The 19,280-nt window shown below is 37.6% G+C and overlaps 3 protein-coding genes across 3 annotated transcripts; all 3 read left to right on the forward strand.

Moving 5' to 3' along the window:
• Positions 1-783: 783 nt before the first annotated feature.
• On the forward strand, positions 784-2,248 carry LOC149024997 (heavy metal-associated isoprenylated plant protein 36-like). The gene is made up of 3 exons (XM_089143049.1): positions 784-1,506; positions 1,595-1,670; positions 1,880-2,248. Exons 1-3 carry the CDS (start codon positions 1,306-1,308, stop codon positions 2,038-2,040), a joined length of 438 nt encoding a protein of 145 aa, XP_088999175.1. The 5' UTR covers positions 784-1,305; the 3' UTR covers positions 2,041-2,248.
• A 1,029-nt stretch (positions 2,249-3,277) lies between these two features.
• On the forward strand, positions 3,278-5,826 carry LOC149024998 (DUF538 family protein (Protein of unknown function, DUF538)). Its single transcript, XM_089145190.1, has 2 exons — positions 3,278-3,944; positions 5,622-5,826. The coding sequence occupies exon 1, from the start codon at positions 3,474-3,476 to the stop codon at positions 3,939-3,941; it is 468 nt and encodes a 155-aa protein (XP_089001316.1). The 5' UTR covers positions 3,278-3,473; the 3' UTR covers positions 3,942-3,944; positions 5,622-5,826.
• A 9,821-nt stretch (positions 5,827-15,647) lies between these two features.
• LOC149024999 (putative strigolactone esterase DAD2) lies at positions 15,648-17,955 on the forward strand. The gene is made up of 2 exons (XM_089145191.1): positions 15,648-16,167; positions 17,242-17,955. The coding sequence occupies exons 1-2, from the start codon at positions 15,785-15,787 to the stop codon at positions 17,729-17,731; spliced, it is 873 nt and encodes a 290-aa protein (XP_089001317.1). The 5' UTR covers positions 15,648-15,784; the 3' UTR covers positions 17,732-17,955.
• The last annotated feature ends 1,325 nt before the right edge of the window (positions 17,956-19,280 follow it).

Consider the following 19,280-nt stretch of genomic DNA (forward strand, 5'->3'; position numbering starts at 1 on the left):
TGAAAATTTTCAATCTCTCAATGATTCTTCTCTTTTTCTCTTGTTTCTTGTTTCTTTTTTCTTCTTTTCTCTGTTGATTGATATAAAAGAAGCTCCCATCAACACCTAATAGCCTCAATTATTTAAGAATTACCCAATACCTCAACCATTAAATCAAGGCAAAACGACAAGTCCTGTGAAAACAATGTTGCTTCTACTCTCCATTATCTTCCAAGACCTTATCTGCAAATGAACCTTCAAAAACAAAATCTTGAAAATTTGAGAACTTAGAATGATGGAAGAAATAGTGAAAATCCAAATGAACAATGATGTGTTGGTGAGATTTATTTGATCATCAATGGAGAATAAGATTCCCATTGTTTGTACTTGTACTTATACCTCCCTATAAATTAGTAGCAAAAAATTAATTTTTCAAAAGAGTTTTGGGACCGTATGAATTCTTAATCAACCCACTAATACAAATGACGAAATACAAGACATGCATTATTGATCATTAGCACATACCCAATTTCTTTAAATTCACTCCATGTTTCTAGATTCCTTATTGTAAGGTTCATTTGGATTTTTCTACCCAAAAAAGTTCATTTGGATTAGATACTACAGAACCCAACCTTAAAATAGTGCTTATGGGTGGTCATCTAATTTCTTTGCATTTTTTAAAACCAGACAATCTAATGTTGCTATCAGCTAAGTCATTATAGGGGTTACCAAAAAAAAAAGTCCCATACACCTTCTATATAATAAATATCTCCCACTTCCTAAAAGCTTAAGACCTATATTCTTCGGTGATTAAGATATCTCTGGAATTTCTGGTATCTGTGTGGTTCTTACGTTTTGAATGTTGGTGCTCAAATGGGCCTCAGAGATATCCTTTTGCACTGAACTTGCAAACCCAGTAGATCTTCGTCATCTTTTCTAAAGGGGTCTGACCAGGTTTGATGTTTGAGTTGCTCTGTTTTTGGCAGTCTCTGGTTTGGTTACCCAATTGGATTGTCACATCTATAACTATTTTACAGTGCCTTTTTTTTGTTCCACCTTGAGTGGTTGATCTCCTCGAGAATTGAGCTTTGAATTCTTTTCATCAACCAACCTGCTCCAAGGCTCTCAAGTCTTCTATAGTCATATTGGTTGCTGTTCTGCTTTCAGATTTCCCAATAATTTAATTTGACTTCTAGCACCCTTCCCTCTCTCTCTCTCTCCCTCTCCCTCTGTCAGAGACAACACAGAGAAATCATAGAAGCTGGTTTTTTGCTAGTTGTGGGTTTTTAAGTGTGGACAATTTGTGGATAAGCCATTAGCAGACAGATGGGGAAGCAGAGATTGGGGTGGTTTTTGGATTGTCTCTGTGTCTCTCCTGGCTCAAACTCATCCTGCTTTTGTATAAACTCCTTGGACAGTGAAGATGATTCTGAGAGAAGCTCACTCATTCCAAGTGAAAAACAGGTTGTGCAACTGAAGGATTTCGTTAATCGGAATCAGTCTTTGGCTTTTCACTTGAAGCCCAAGGTATGTGACTATCTATATGTTTTGAGACAGCTACATGTCCTGTACTGATGAGTGATCCTTCTAACTTTCTTTTGGTGGATTGCTGCAGACAGTTGTATTAAGGGTTTCAATGCATTGCAATGGTTGTGCAAGAAAAGTTCAGAAACACATCTCCAAGATGGAGGGTATGTGAAATATAGCATATGCTCATGTTTAATCCTTATCACATATTTCTCTTCACCTGTAAATTATGAACCCTTCTCTGAAATCTAATGCCAACAATCAGAAAATTTTGCTTGTTATAAATTTTTCTCTCCCTCTTTGGAGTATTCAACAATTTCATTCCTTGGTGTATATGTAGTGACGTGGCTAACCTGTCTGTGTAACTCCACAGGAGTTACTTCTTTTCAAATAGACTTGGAAAGCAAGAAGGTGGTAGTGATAGGTGATATTCTTCCATTTGAAGTTTTGGAGAGTGTTTCAAAGGTGAAAACTGCAGAGCTATGGACATCTTTTGAGCCAGAAAACACAATCAAACAAGAAAAAAACAAATGAAGTGGTTTCTGATTTTCCATTGTGAATTTGTTTTCTCTTCTTTTGATGCTCATGACATGTAAATGGGCGACATGGCTGTAGGAATTTAATGAACAAATCCATAAATCCATGGTCTTCCATTTTCTCTTTTCTGTCTGTACTTGTCTATAATCTACTAACCATTTACATTTTCTTATTTTTATGTGATTATAGTGGCTGATCATCTCTGTGATAAAATAGTTTATCTGGTTTGAAATTGCATTGGATGGTGTGGTGCAGCAGACTCAAGGGTGCATGGGTCACTGCTAATAGTGCTATACTATATTGCATTTACAATGAAATTCCACCTCTCCAATTAACCCATTTCCCACTAGTTGCTTTGGAGTTGGAATCCACTTTGATTATCAAATGGGTTATTCTAAAGTTTAAACAGATGTTATTTCATTTGAAGGGACAACATTGTTAAAGGAAAAAGTTATGTTTTTGGGTCTTGCGTGGGTGTTGCGTAATTAATGTGTAGTACTGCATAGTATATGGTCAAAATCGAAATTAACATCGAGAATTCAATTTCTGCTCGTTTCATATGAGTATAAAATACCAACACTTCTACATAGGAGGTCAGAGTTCGAATCTTCTTGGGGCTAGGGGCGAAACCCCTTCTATCAAGGTTTAAAGTATCTCATGATACCCTACGATACTAGTTGATACATATCCATATTTGACCCAACTAATACGATACATCTCGATACGTCTTTCCATTGAATTATACTAAAATACATTAGCCAGAGTGATACAATACTCGATATAGGATGATACATCTCTTAAAATCATTTGACCGATACGATACTCGATACCGATACTTTAAACCTTGTCTTCTATATTAATTATATAAAAGTTTCCTAAGGATGTAGTCGTGGTGTGCACAAACTGGCTCGGATGAACCTTGTATCCTTAAAATATAAAAATAAAAAAATAAATTTTTTTTTACAAAATGAATGGTTGAGATTGAAATCTTGACTTCCATTTCAAACTTGAATATACGTTGAAGGAAATAAAGTGAACACACGTGGTTTTATAATAAAAATATAACTAGGGTTGTACTAGGATTGGATTGGTTCTAACTTTGAATTCTTGACCTAAATCTCAAACCATACGATTGGGTCTAATTTTCTCATATACTTTTTCCTTTTTAGGTATCTTTAAAAACCACAATTTAATTTTGACAGGTATAATCAAAAGTTAGGTCAAACTATAACCATGCATTTCGGATTCGTGGCCAATCAGATTTAAAATTTCGTTTCTGTTATCGCTAATCGTTGTTTTAGCAAGAAAAGGAATAAAGGATCAAACTCACCAAGATGCTTGTAAACGACGACTCACACTTTCTCGGGTCACAATAATTGGAAAGAGAGATTCTTCAGAAGAAACCCAAACCAGGAACCAGAAGGGGAAAAATGGCAGCTACTTCTCTTTTCTTCGTTTCGATCGGAATTCTGTTTGTTCTAGCGACTGCAAACGCATCTCAAAACCCTAACCCTAAACCAACGTTGTCGGCGGCACACGAGCAACTGACGAGGTATGGGTTCCCAGTTGGACTGCTTCCAACGAACGTCTTCGATTACTCACTCAACCAAACTTCCGGTGATTTCACCGTGAAACTTGGCGATCACTGTCAAGTTACTCTCCCTCCGGATAACTACCTCGCTACTTACTCGAAGAGGATCACTGGGAAGCTCCTTGAAGGTCGGATCGCAGAGCTTGACGGGATCAGTGTTCGTGCTTTCTTTAAGTGGTGGTCTATTACAGGAATTCGTTCCAGTGGTGAGAACTTGGTATTCGAAGTTGGAATGGTCACTGCTAAGTACCCTTCCAAGAATTTTGACGAGAGCCCTGCCTGTGAGGGTCAGCGTTCGTCGTCTTGAATCGTAAGTCCTTTCCATCGATTTGTATAATTTATTTTTTCCCTTTCCCTTTTGATTTGATGCCTGTGTTACTAATTGTTGACTAAAATAATTGTGATCTTGTTACTAACATGTTGATGAACTATCATTCTTGTTTGATCCTTTTCTTTTTTATGCTTTATCGTTACATGATGTTTTTTATGTTCATCGTTTTTCCTTAACTTTAATGCCCGATCTTTTTCCTTAAATGTTATTTCAGATTTCATTCTGGTTATAAGTTGCTTGATTAAATCGTACTCTTTGTATTTTCTATATCTTAGAAGAGGTTTTGTGATGTGGGTTCTTGAAGTCACTTGATGAATTTGGATTAGTTTGTGGCTTTATGTTTAGTAATTTATATGATGGCATCATGTTTCCTCAATTCTTATGTTCTGTTTTACTAATTTTACACTCTGTCTTTATAGTTATTCACTGATTGTATGTTTTTTAAACATGTGTGGATTAGTTTAGTTATGTGTTTTTTAACCATCAACCACCTGTATTATTTCTTGCAATGGGAAGAAATGACATGTATGTGTGTATTTACCTATTTTTTATTTCCCGATCCACCCCCTTCTCTTCCTCTCTCGTTGTCAAAATTTCTTTATTTTTGGTAAACATATCCACCAAAGGCATCTTGTTGATGAAGCATATTATGTTATTAGGCATACAGGACTCAGACGCAAATTACAATCAGGTTGATGAGAGTGTCCTATAACGGTTGAATTTAATGATAGAGGTGTATAAAGCTAAACAAGGAACTTCTCTTCCATTTACTGTTTTCTATTTCCAAATTTAGAGATGGAGGCTTATACATTCTCTTCCACTTTTTATTTTCTATTTTCAAGGTGGGAGAATAGAGGAAATGCATAAAAGAGGAATAAAAGGAACTGAGTTTTGTTATGAATTCAACTTTTTTGTTTTTGGGTTATAGCTTGTTAAATCATTAATATACTTAACATGTAGATAGGATGCATTCAGTTTGTCACTGGAAGTTCTATCTATGTTTAAGTGGTGCTCCGAAACCAATTAGAGGTACATAGCAGGCTTGATCATATTTGTAATAAATAAAAGTAGTTGTAGAAGACTTGACATTCAATTAATCATTTTACACCCCAAATACAAACGAAACCTTTATTTCTGGATTAAATTGGTCCTACAACTAGTGTCCATTTATTATAATCAGTCATACCCCATCTTAGATTTGTTACAATCAACCATGCTTTGTCCATGTTTCTGCTCAATCCTAGAGTTATTCATTCTTTGGACTTGTGTTGCCTTAAAGTTAAACATCAAAGCTGTTTATTCTTTTACCAGATGGAAATATCTAGGTGGTGGCATTATTTTATTGCAGTTTCTTTCAAAAAAATTAGTGTCAGATCATATCTCTGCTTATTGCTTGACCATATTTGCTCAATCCAGTTGATTTATTTGTATAAAGATGAGGATTAAAATCTTCCATTTCTGATGAAGTTTGTATATGCATGACTTATCTTTTATCCTCTGTATTAGTTATTAGGTACTTGTATAGCCTACAAATTACCTATAAATATAATTTAAGTTTTAGTCTAAAGACCAGTTTCTTTATTTTGCATCCTAGGAATTAGTCTGCACACAACTTGCAGAGTCTTGATGACCTTTACTTTCTTTTATTTTTTGCAGAGCCTCCATTTCTTATGTTTATTGATAAGACCAAGCAGCAACTCTATGTATAAACAAAGGTACTTAGAAGATTATGTGTGCTACATAAATAATAGACTGTACTGTAACCTTGCTTGTTTTTCTAATTTGTTCTTAGTTATGCAACAAATTTCTATCTTATGGAAGTATTATATAATTCGTGTAGAGCATCTCTGATTTTGTTTTAGCATTCCAGAGTGGCAGTGGAATGGGGTGGTCTTTTAATGTGAGGGATTCCATGATCTACCAATATGGAGAAGGGGTGGGGGTAAATCTCTCATGCTATTTCAATAGCAATGTTGGAAATGAGATCAGCCACATGAAGCCAACATCATCAGGGATGGTGGGAGAGGGGAAAAGAAATTCATGTTAGAAGGCATATGGTACATTTGGTTTTGTCAGAAGCTTTCTCCTTTCCTTGTTTGGCAAGTGGCTCTCTTTCCAGCAGTGACCTATACTATTGTTTTCATGTGTCAGTCCCTCTCCTACACAAAATATAGAGGTAGAAATGTCTTTCCATATTTTTTGTGTGTTTTCTTTGGGGGGGGGGGGGGGGTGTGTGAAGGAGTGTGAGGGGAGCATAATCCTCTACCATCCCAATGTGAGGAGAGAGAGAGAGAGTGAGTCACCCTTTTGAGCAGAATTTCTTTTATGGAGTTAGGGATTGGTGTCGTCCCTTTGCATATGGTTTCTTCCCCATAGATCTCATCAGATTTGAACTGGTATTTACAACATCAGATTGGCAACAAGATATCAGGTCAGGTGGGCTAGTGCTAGTGAGTTCTGCATTCTTCTTGTCAGTTATTTGTGCCATAAATAATTGCTTTGAAATACAGGTCATGAATATCAAGATTGAGTAGTCAAGAAAGAACAGTGACATCGTCTAGGGAGTCAGTCAAGGTGGAACGGTGAGATCAGTTTTAGTTTTCCCCACTCCTTGTATATAACAGATGCCTAGCACAATTCGTGAGGCTGTGGTGTATTAAGCCCTTGGCTTTGTGTCAGAGTCTCGTGGTTGTTACTTTCCTCTAACCCAGATTTTTAGGGGGAAAACAAATTAAGTTTTTTTTTTTTTGGCCAAGAAAAATTACAGTTTTTTTAACATTATTTAGCTCTATGAATATTGGTCTCCAGTTACTGAATTAGATGACTTCCAGCTATAATTTTGTCTCATGATCCAAGCCCATCTTTCTTTATCAGATTAGCCCAGTAAAACTTCTACCAGAGATTTTAGAGGCACGAACACTTGATTTTTTTTTCCCTAAAAAAAAAGAAAAAAGAAAAAACCATTTATGCTTTATTAGAGGAGTGATGATGGAGTCTTCAAGATCATAGAGGGGGTCTTCTCCTATTTGTTGGCAAGGCTAGTGCATTCATGACAACTAGAAACACATCCTCATAAATTAATGTCCTCCTCATTGGCTTACTTTATTGCTAAACGGCAGATCTGTTCCTTGCAAGAGGCTGTAATGTCCCATCCCATTGTAGACTTTGGGGACATGACATTTTTTCGGCACATCATCTCTTTACCCTATGCCCTTTTTCTTTTTTCCAACCACCTATGGCATTCTCTTAATCTTTATTGATGGGATCCCCTCATCCCCACACGTCCTTTCGACCTCTAACTTCAAGTCTTTGTCACCCTAATCCACTTGCTCTTCCCCTCATAGACAACAGACCTTTTGCACCCTTATTGCCCTTTGGGCTCTTTAGTGATATTATATTTCGGTGACCCACTCTTCCCAGCCCCTAAAGCATCAGAATGTCATGCATTTACAACAAGCGATCCATGAGTTCGCCCCTCCCTCCCTCTTCATCTCTCTAGTAAAACTACACCACTAATCCAACACACTTAGGAATTGGTGGACTCGCACATGACTCATCTCATCAGGTGGTATTTGCTTTTGGGCAAGGCATAGGCTGTCAAGACTCTCTTATAGCTGATGCACAAGCAATTCAATGAGGCCTCAGCCTCATCATCGACTTCCAGATCTCCCATATCCAAGTGGAAAGTGACAACCAATCGCTTGTTCTATCTCTTATGTATCCAACATCCTGTACCAGCTAGAAAGTCTCTCACCTAATTTTAGATATCTTCAGGCTCGTCGCGTCCTTTACAAAATGTTCCTTTTACTACATACCTCGTGAAGCAAATTTTGTAGCCGATGAACTTGCAAAAGCAACAACCCTTTCACAGGATTGCTTCATGTACCACTTCTCCCCACCCCATTTTTATCTTGGATTTTTCTCTTTTGACTCTTTAATGTGTAAGATCCCGCGAGGATTTCAGTTAAATACATAAAGTCTTTATTTCCCACAAAAAAAAGAAAAAAAAAAAATAAAAGAGGGGTTGGTAAACAAGGCCTTGAACCTCATCATAGAAATGGAGGGCAAAGGAATCTCACCTAATTGTTTGATGTTCTTCGTGATCTTGGGCTATGAAAAGAAACTGCAACCCTATTTGATGAAATGACGAATCCTAGAATCAGATGTTAACCTTAACTGATAGATGGTCTCTGCAAAGGAGTGAGATTAGAGGAAGCACATGCCCTGTTCAATATAATGCTTCGAGAAGATGTGGTGCCAAATCACTTCACTTGCAATACCTCGATGTTGGGTATACGGATGCGCAAACAAGAACGAAAAAGAACGCAAGTAAAACACACACGAGAAATTTAAAGTAAAATCCTGCCTACGTCCACTAGAGGGAAAAGAAGTTTGACTATTTTCAAGAAATTTCACACTAGAGGGAAAATAAGTTTCATTATTTCTAGAAAACCTCACACTATTCTCATATCTCACAAAGTTTTACCCCTTTGCTTGTCCTAATCCCTATCACCGGGATGTGTTCTGTAATCCCTTGCAAGAATTGATCCATTCAACTAGGTTATTCCACTAGAGATTATTTATAAAGAACCTATAACTCTAATCCCCATATAATTACAATTTTATCTCCATAAAAGTAATTGTCCTAAAACCCTGATCTAATTACAAATATAGTCTAATTCATGGTCTATGCGTTTCAAGCCAATGGAAGGAGGCCAACCAATTGTTCCATCAGATGTTGGAAGAAGAAATTTCACCGGATGCGGTTGCCTTAAATACATTGGTTGCTGCTCTTTGTAAAGAAGAAGCTCACGAGGTCTTTTGTTTAATGATTTAGAAGGGTGTGGAGCCCATTTTAATCACGTACAATGCATTGATATATGGCTATTGCAACCCTAGGATGAATGAAGTCTACCGGCTCTTTAATATAAAGAAATGGTTCGCAAGGGCATAGTTGTTATTGTTGTTCCTTATACTTCTCTTATTCAAGGATTTTTTTTCATGCACACCAATTTAATAATGCGTTTAGGGCCAGTTTGATTATATGTATGATTTGAAATCTCTGGGTTCATGAATGCAAAATTTATACATGAAATCTAGAGATTCATCTTTTTACACTAAAAACGTGAATATGTAGATTTATGGGTATGAGGTGAAATTGAGAAGATTTCATCCCTACTATAAAACACTAAACATTTTGCACATTGACAAAAATCATAGATGAATCCACAAATTTCATTCCACATATTCGGGTAACCAAACAGTTAATTTTATAAATTATGACTCCATAGATTTGAAATTTATAAATTTGAAATCTCTAGATATTTGAAATCTCCAGACTCACGTAACCAAACATGCCCTTAAGCATATAAAGAAATGAAAGTTCAAGGGCGCAATTGATGTGAATACACCTACTCTTTAAAGTTGATCTCATCATCATATATATGGACACAAACAACTGAACCTGGACTAGAGCCTTCAACCAAATCTGAGTTGGACCTATTTGGGCCTCATGGTCATAACCTTAAACCTACCTAAGCTAGAAAAGCCCCACTTATGCAAAATTGGCTTCGGCTATACCAAGCTTTCTCAAGCGCTTGCAATAGCAAGAGAGAGCACGCTTTGATATGCAGTAGAAGTAGGCCTGTAAACGGACCGGATTTGGCTCGGATACACCAGTATATGAATCCGAATAGCAAATCTGCTATCCGAATCCGGCAAAAATTTAGAGAAGGCATCCGAATCCAAAACTTTATCGGATATCAGATAATAATCCGATCCGATAAAATATCCGATTATTAATTGATAATTGTCACATTTTTTACATACATTATTTATAAATTTTTAATTTCCGATTACTGAATACCGGTATCCTAATCCTATTACCGGTATCCGAATATGATTATCATCTATTTTTAAAGGTAAAATGTTAAATACTTTACTCTATCCGGATAAAAAATTATCTGGATATTATTCGATCCGATAAGCAATTATCCGAATCCGAATCCGGTTGCTTAGCGGACGGATACGGATATTTTTCGGATACAGATACCCTTAAACGAAAACGAATGCGAATTCGGAGGCGGATTTCGACTATCCATTTACAGGTCTAAGTAGAAGTAAGGGAATTATAGGGGATAGCAGATCAGTTGAAAATGTAGATCCCATTTTTATTAATTATTTTTTATTTTTCACAAAATCTTAGTAAAAAATATGTGTGGCAAAACATAGGGTAAAAAAAAAAAAATAGAATGTCACATTATTAATTTGAGAAATAACGTTCCATTGAACCAAAAATTACATTTTCTAATTTTTTTTTACCCCACCTTATTAAAAATCCTTCAAACCAGCAGTACCTCTTTTTTCTCTTTTTTGTCAAAAAAAACCAACAGTACCTTTAAAAAAAGCAAGAACAGCACGTCACTTTTTAATCCTCAGGATAATGTTAGAGAGAGAGAGAGATTTACATATCTTTCTCTTTTTATAACTTTTCATCCAATAAATGTGCCGAAATCTTAGGTGAAATATAGGTGGCCATAATAAAGGAACACAATAAAAGGTCGGACAAAGAGTTGCCTTTTTTTTGCCCTTTTTGGGTGGGGGTGGGGTGGTCAAGAAAGAGGGTATTCAAGCCCAGTTACCTTGAGTTCAACTTCACTACTGCACATTGTATTGCAATAGGAATGCGCAGTATTCAAGTCTGTCCTATTTACATTTCCCCCACATTGTTCGTAACAAAAATGTAAACGAAAAATTTACTCCATTTAGCTAGTTTGATTTCTAATTATGCAATCTTCAAGGTGAATGTGTTATTAGGGCTGCAACAGGATCAAGCTGGGCTGGGCTTTTGAAAAGCAATCCCAAGCCCAGCCATATATACTATAACCTAAGCCAATTTTTGCCTTGATCTTAATTCAAGGCTAAAGATTATTATCCTTGACCCTAAGCCCTAAAAGGCCAAGCTAAGCCCATTCCCGCTTTGATTGGTCCGGTCCCTTACCTTGATTGGCCCTATCCCCAACCCTAACCCTAATTGACCCTATACTTGGCCTTGTCCCTATATCCTTAATTGGTCTTATCTTTACCCTCTGTTCCTAATTCATTGAGATCAAACATCAGGGTCAAAATTAGGATTAGGATCAAGGCTAAATCAGGACTAGTGTAAATGCAAAAAATGAAGGACGAATTGGAATAGGCCCGACAGTTCAAAAAGTAATCTCAGTCTCGCCTTTGGCCCTAGTCAGGGTCAGAATACCCTAATCTGCCCTCAGGGCCAAAATCTTGAGCCCAAGCTCTATATGGGCTCAAAGCAGGTTTAGGGCAAATCAGGGGCGAAACTTGCAACCCTAGTGTTATCTCTCTATTTTTTTATTTTTTATTTCAATCTACTATTGCTTCAAATCCAAACCTAACACCTAACCATCAAGCCTGAAGTTTGGTTTGAATTGGTTTCAGTCGAATTCAATCTCAGTTTTATTGGTAATAATTAGTATCTTTAAGCAAATTGCCTAGTTGTTTAGTACATCTTATGACTTTGTGTACAAAAATGCCAAAAGTTGGCTTTTCTTGATAACCAACTACCCGACCATTCAAAGACAAAGCCGTTAGATCAGAATCTTCTGTCGCTGACAGATACCGAATCTCTTTTGTCTTTCTTGTATCTCTCTGTTTATGGTTTGGTGAAACTTGAAAGGTTCCAATCCAATCCAAGAGTCGTGAGTGACTTTACGAAGTCAAAAGTCCATTTTGTCCTTCCGTTTAAATAAATCACTCTCACACCTCTAATTACAAATCAGCACGGCTCTTCCGACCGACTTCCGGCAAACCGCCTTTTTGGACCAATTGGTCCAATTCTTTTTAAAGGATTTCTTCGTCTGTGGAATTCTGGACCCACGGATAAATCCTAATTTTTTTTTTTTTTGGTTAAAGGATAAATCCTAACTTCAGCTTTTCATGCTAAACGTTCTTCAAATTTTTTTTTTGGGTGTGTGTGAAAGTAGAATGATTTTGTGTATGTAGTCTAGCAAGGTGATAGTAGTTTCTTTATGTAAGAATAATAACACCGAGGAGGTCTCAGTTTTCTTGTTTTTCTAGGGACAGAACAATATTTTACATCTAGAAACAAGAACAACACGATAAACTTTCTATCCATTATCTTAATCATCAACATTTTCTAAGGCGAGGGGAGGGGGAATGTTTATACTCCACCTATGAAAAGAGGGTCATAGGGATTCTTTGGAAATATTGAGAAGGGGGAGGGGCACCACACTACCCTGGCCCTAGGTAACTCTGCGCCTGTGTCCCTCCACACCATTCTCCCCCCACAACCCCCACCCTTCATTCCCCTAAGCTTTCTACCCTGATTCTAGTATGTATAGTTGTCGGGCTAATACATATATAGTTAATACTCTACCAATTAGTTATCATACCATGTGACAAAGGTTAACAAAATATGAATAAACTTCTCATTTTTTTTAGTCCTTTATTGGGGATAGAGTTGTTGTTCAACTTCAATGTTGTGCATTAATTACGTAGAACTGAGTTGTTAACTATCGAGATCGAAATCTCAACTGTCCGTCTTACTTTCAATTTCCTGCAAGACGTACGGTCGAGATTTCAATCTTGACTTTTGAGAGCTGATGCTGCGCATTTAATGCACAACATTTAAGTCTCGCCCATAGAGTTGTGTCCCTCATGATCCATCAAGATTGACGACATCCTTTTCTAGCTGTTGAAAATGAGCAGTACGAATAAATGCCAAGATACAACTTAACAACTTGGCTTGGGCCACTCTTTATGTTTTCATCAGTTTCCGCTGGTTCTCATTGAATCTTAATGAAGTGATAGATTCACTGCATGGAGACTCTCTAGATACTTGCAACATTTAAAGCAAAAAAGCAAAAAAGAGTGTTTGAAGCAAGAACAAGTCCTTATCAATAGCATGTATGAAAAGGCTGTATTTGTATTTCGTGGTAGCGTGCTAAGCTGGGAACTTTTTTCCTTCAAGGAATTGAATTGCTGCTGGCCCATTCATAATTACCAAAAGCTGCAAACCTAACAGGCTAGATTGCAGCTTTCTTTTCGTCTTCTTATTATAAAGGTGTTTTGTGTTTCAGATGTAAGGTTTGAATCTTGGGGGGACCTCAACTCCTTTGGTGGTTTCATTGCTTGATATTAGTTGGGACGAAGAGCTAGCTCATCCATTAGCTTCTGTGACCTTTCTGGGTTCTGAAGAATCATGTTAGAATTGATGGGTACGCTTGAAACATTACCAACAACAAAATTTAGAATGGTCTCTGTGACGCGTTTTTTACAAAACCAGAAGATTTAGGAATTTATTATGGTGTTGTTTTTAGTTATTCTATGGTTTCCTGTTGGTCATGGTTTAATTGAAGGGGCCTTACTAGCTTTTCTGGACCACCATCCTTATCTTTGCTGCTAGTCATTGATCTTCAACTTTTTAAATTTATTACAGACAAGGTACGAGCTCTGTATATTTTGCTCCTCTTTTAAATAGATCTTCAAATGAGTTTTCAATGAGTTATAAGATTCAATCACGTAGAGATCTGTCCAAGGAGAGGAGTCAAGGTATACAATTGTCTCCATATGCAGGTCATTCACACCCAATTGTGTTTACATGCAAGTATGCATCATAATTGGGAAAGATAGGTTTTGATCTCGACCAATTGTTTATGTTGAGTTAACTTTTTGGGAAACTTACTAATAATGTTGTAGAAAACGTTCAACCATAAAAAGAAAAACGAAAAACGAAAAAGGTTTATGCATAAATTTTTTAAGTCAAATGAGACTCGGATGTTGCTTTCATTGAATAAACATAAATCTAACTTGAATACAAGTTTGGCATTGACAGTCTATACTCAAATTAACCACTCTAACTAAGCCGAAATACGGCCTAAACACACAATTATGGCCCAAAGGATGACTCGAATTTAAAACGCATTGAATTAAGATTAGGGTTATGCATTTATCTTGACCTAATCTTACCTAACTGAGGATTTAGCCTTTCCTTTGTATTTAAGGGAATGCTAATGATAAACAATTCCTTGTGTGGAATTCTCATTTGTTTCACCAATTAATAACCTATGGGTTTTTTTTTTTGGTGTCTGAAGTTCATCTGGGCTAACTTGGGCGCACTTTGATTACATCCTCAAATCGAGCTTTGTCGTCCTCAAAGGTCGAACCCATGATTTATTCATTGAAAAGTATGAATCTTACCACTTTACTTATCCTGCATTGACTAATCCATGGCATGTATATGTAAAGCAACCTTTCTGAATAAATTTGTTTATGACCATAAAAGAAAAAAGAAAAGGAAAAAACCTTTAATCTTAAATGTGATTTTGATTAATCATTTGATTATCTTTTCTAAACGCTCATATACCACCTCACCCACTAAAGCTTTCTATCATTATAACTCGTATCTGGGGTATAAGGAGGATATTGACATGAGCAACCTGTCGTTTTATAGAGACAACGTGGTGGGACCCACAACAATTAAATGAGGAGAAAAAGGTGGTTCTTGGACTTATCTTCGTTATAAGGACATAAGCGTCCCTACTACCTTTGTGTGCTTAATTAACTCTGTCCAATAAACGACATGACACATGTCATAAACCCCCTTTCCTCCCCCATGATATTTCCAATTTTACCCCTTCCTTAATAGCTCTCGCATGGATGACTTCGCTTTTAACTCTATTGACTAAAGTACCCTTAGTGGGGATCCTTAGCTTCTGTGAGCGAGTTCTAAATCTACCAATGCAATGATTAAAAATGTCAATTCAATGAATACCCAAAAAGGTTAGGAAAGGCTTTTCTAGGGTTAGACCTTCATGTAAAGAAGTCCAGGAGGATAATGCAAAAGAGCTTTCCACTAATTTCGGAAGCCAAGGTGTAATTTAGGGTTATTTAGTCAAACTAGCAAGAAAATGGCTGAAAAAGACAATAAAAAGTTGAGGACTGAAAATATCTCAAGTAACTATGGGGGTGTGAAGCCAATACTCCTCCCTCTTAGATGATGTTTTACATTTATTTTCTTTACTTAAATTTGTTTGTTTTAAATATATTTTAATAGTATTTAATAGTCTAGTAGATGAATTGAGAGATTTTCTGCATTTTGAGGGTGTTCGTATTTTTTTTTATGAGAATAAACTTAGATTAAAACGAAGTTAATGCTGAAAGTACTTAAAAATACTACATATTGTACTATTAAAGTCATTCAACTGTAAGATTCATGTTTCTGCATAATATTCAAAATACAATTGAAGCATTGAATTGTGGAAATCCAAAAAAAATACCTGTTGAACACCAAAATAACATTGGATGTCCGTCTTGATAGCATGGACAGGGCATCCAGCAGATGGACTTTCTATCTTGAACGCAAAGAATTTGGATTCCCAACAGGCAAGGATTTGAAAGATCTTGTCAATTTTGCCATTGACAGATTGACCAATTCTCATCCCATGGTTGAGGCCTGTACTCGTGCTGTGATTCTTACCCAAAAAAACATAAAATTGCTCCACTTACAAATTGTAAAGTTATTTCCACAAAAGGGTAATTGTGGTAATCTCACCATGAAGCGTGAGACATTGAGACTGTCTTAACTGACAATTTATGGAAGCTCTAATGGTCCATATTCTTCTCCTATATATATAGGAAATTAAGCTGGTTGATGAACCGAGCAGAATAACACTTGCGGGAGAACTTCTGAAGGTGTTACCAAAACAGAAAGAAGGAAAAGTTCTGAGGTCTGCTGTTTTCTCACCGTTGGTGTTCTTATTCTGTTCAAGATAGCAGTGATCATGGTGGAGAAGAAGATGAGTCTCTCAGCTTCCATGAACGCAAAAATATTTGGTTCAGGGAAGGAATCTGTGGTTCTAGCTCATGGGTATGGAGGAGATCAGTCAGTTTGGGATAAAATCCTTACAAACTTGGCTCAGCGTTATCGTGTGTTGGTCTTCGATTGGAGCTTTGCAGGTTCTGTGAATGATTTGACCCTCTTCGATCCTGAAAAGTATTCTTCGTTTGATGCTTTCGCCAACGACCTCATTTCTCTCATGGACGAGATGAACCTCACTTCTTCTGTGTTTATTGGTCATTCCATGTCCGGTATGATCGGATGCATTGCCTCCATTAAAAGATCAGATCTCTTCAAGAAGCTTATCCTCCTCGTAGCTTCTCCCAGGTATATTCTCTCCATCTTCTTCTTCTTCTTGTCGGTTATCAAGATTTTCTTGTGTATGTTAAATGGACGGTGTACGTAGATTGGTTTTGCTTTGACCATCATATGAGCCATCAGATCTGATCTAGATCATCGGACCACCAGGTATTTCTAGCTAGGGCGATTCAGGCTTGAGAGGCTTTTAGGTATCATCACATCATATATGTTACCGTACGAACCTGAACGGCTGAACCTGTTTTGTCAGCCATCACTTGTCAACCCTCAGGATACGAGCAATCTTTTGTCCAGGGATGCATTAGATTTAAGACATGCAAAAGTAAATCAATACATATTCCTAAGAGCGTCTAGCCGGTCCGATCGGTTCAGCCGGAGAACTGTACGTCTCGCTTTCAGTACTGGTTCGTTTAGTTCGACCTTGAAAGGTACAATACATAACTGGTTTGTTTAATCTGCCGAGTTACATGCATCATTGCTCGTGTCTATATCGCCCGATTTTGGCGACATGTCGCTCGAGTAGCCGTGTCGCCAGGGTCCGACACGGGCCGACATGTCGAACCTTGGTTACATGTAGCTAGAAACACCCTCCCTAGCCCAAAGCGTCGGACTCTAGTTTTGGTACTTGTATTTGGCCTGTCGGTCAAGTGCCATTGCTGGTGTGGTCCCTGTTCCGAGTTGAAACCAGCTAAGCAGAGCAGCAGAAAATTGGGACCAAATGGCCAGCATGTGACCGAAATTTTTGTGTTCAACTTCGAAGATGGACCTATACCAACATATTTTGATAAGTGCTCAAAATGACTCAATTTAGGAGATCTATAATGGAAGCAAAGGGATTGACCCAACTTGTTTACCTATTGAAATCTATATACGTATACATGTGAGACTCAGGATTTTTGGCTTCGGGGCTTTGGGAAGAATGAAGGGAAAAGCACATTAGTGTCTGGACCACCACGTTAAATCTGTGTTCTTGTCATCTTGGATTTGTTTCTATTCGTGATTTGTTGGTGTTTGTTCCATCGGGATCAATCTGGACGGCTTTGATTTCTTACTTGAACAAAGTTGTGTGGATATAATTTGCAGGTACTTGAACGCAGAAGGCTATGAAGGAGGGTTTGAGAAATCAGATGTGGAGCAACTAATATTAAGCATGGAATCCAACTTCGAAACCTGGGCATCAAGCTTCGCTGGGCTTGCGGTGGATGCAAGAGACAGTGCATCTGTGGACAAGTTTGGAAGATTGTTGGGAAGAATGAAGCCTGAAGTGGCAGTATCAGTAGCCAAAACCATCTTCTTCAGTGACCAGAGAGACGTTCTTGAGAAAGTTGTCGTTCCATGCACCATTATTCAGACCAGCAACGATGTTATTGTTCCTGTCTCTGTTGCACACTACATGCAGAAGAAGATAAAAGGGGAGACGACCTTGGAAATCATGGAAGTCGATGGCCATTTCCCTCATCTTACAGCCCATCAGCTGTTCCTAGATGTTCTTGATAGGGTCTTGTGGTTGGATTCTGATGTTAAAAACCTCAAAACCTGTAATGGCACAAGTGAAAACACAGTAGAGAGATAGATAGTATGGTAGGCTTGTGTCAGGGCTGGAATTCGTTGGTTGTGTAGGGTTTTGTTAGGGTTTGCCTTAGATATCATGGTTTCGATTGTCCTAAGTATGGTTCTGTTCTACTTTGTTTCACTCAGAAGGGTGAAATCCTTCAATCGTGTATCAAATATGATAGAAGTTTGGTTTTGTTTTTTTTTTTTTTTTTTGAGTAATTCAAAATATGATATAGGTATCCATGATAATTTGGAGTAATTTCAGTCATCGCTAGGAATATGGCCTGAAGAATGGATTTTGATGCCATATTTTCTAAGGTCCAAAAAAATGTAGCCCACTAAACATACGAGTCATCAGAACAAAATATCTAGAAGCAATCAGTAGCAGAATGGTACCTGTTTTACCACCGGGGGTGGTGGTCTAGTGATCTTAAGCTCATTCCCAAGTGGTTTGGTAAACCTCATGTCCCAGGTTCGAATCCCCTCTGCTCCTCTATTTCTTACATTGGACAGTTGTGTGCTCTTTGGCCTGGACATGAGTGCTACCGGCTTCTATGGACTATTATTAGGCCTTTGGTGGGGCTTCGCTGACGGACCCAGTGCTTGCGTTGGTAATGCACAAACCTAATGCTTGCATAAGTCACACTCAATAAAAAGTCCGAACATTGCGTAGCGGGGGGTGCTTGGTCACCGCTACTACATTCCCTCTTTTGTTTACCAAAAAAAAAAAAAAAAAAATAGTCTCTGTTTTAGCTCAATCTGTCATATTTGTGCATCATTTTTAAGTGTGAACTCTTGTCAATCCCTCATCTATCGTACAATACTTTTTTTCTGTTTTTGGGTGGAAACGTATGAAATTTAATAAGGTAAAAGACTCGGTTACACCCTTGATCTAAGAAACAGAGATCAAAATTGGAAACGTATGAAATTTAATTTGAACATTGGATACGTACCCATTTTGGAATCCGGATCTTTTCCCCGTCGAGGGAGCACTCTATGCTCCCCCATGGCTTCCTGACCACAAACATCAGTGGGTCCCAGTGGTGAAAAAAAAACTTTTTTTTATTTTTTTCAAAAAGTGTTTTTCATCGTGGGCCCCACTGATGTGTGTGGTCAGGAAGCGTGGGGGGAGCACTTTGTGCTCCACGTACGGGTCGCTGATCCGGACTCCCCATTTTGTAGCTGCCTCTAGTAATCCCCCTCGAATTGCAATTGCTTCCCAGCAATCACATCAGTGAACTGTATTGGATTTTTGTAACAACTACCCCCGAACTGTATTAGTGAGTCCCAACTCCTCACCAACAGCATCTTTATGTTGAGAAGATTCACCTCCATCTACAATCTATTACCATTCACCTATAATTCTTGATTGCTCACTTAGGTGGACAAAATTATATGGCGCTTACCTTTAGGTTTTTGTGTAAGTCCACGTTACTTACTGTAAGTGGTCAAAGGTTTGATCATTACTTTTATTGGTCAAGTGACCAATATACACATGTATGAATAAAATGACTAAAATGCCCTCATATTAGTTTCCCTCCCATTTGTTGTGTTTGCACACAAGCTTC

Source organism: Hakea prostrata, chromosome 2, assembly GCF_041222555.1.
Source record: "Hakea prostrata isolate BN-2017 chromosome 2, UWA_Hpros_2, whole genome shotgun sequence".
Taxonomy (NCBI): Eukaryota; Viridiplantae; Streptophyta; class Magnoliopsida; order Proteales; family Proteaceae; genus Hakea; species Hakea prostrata.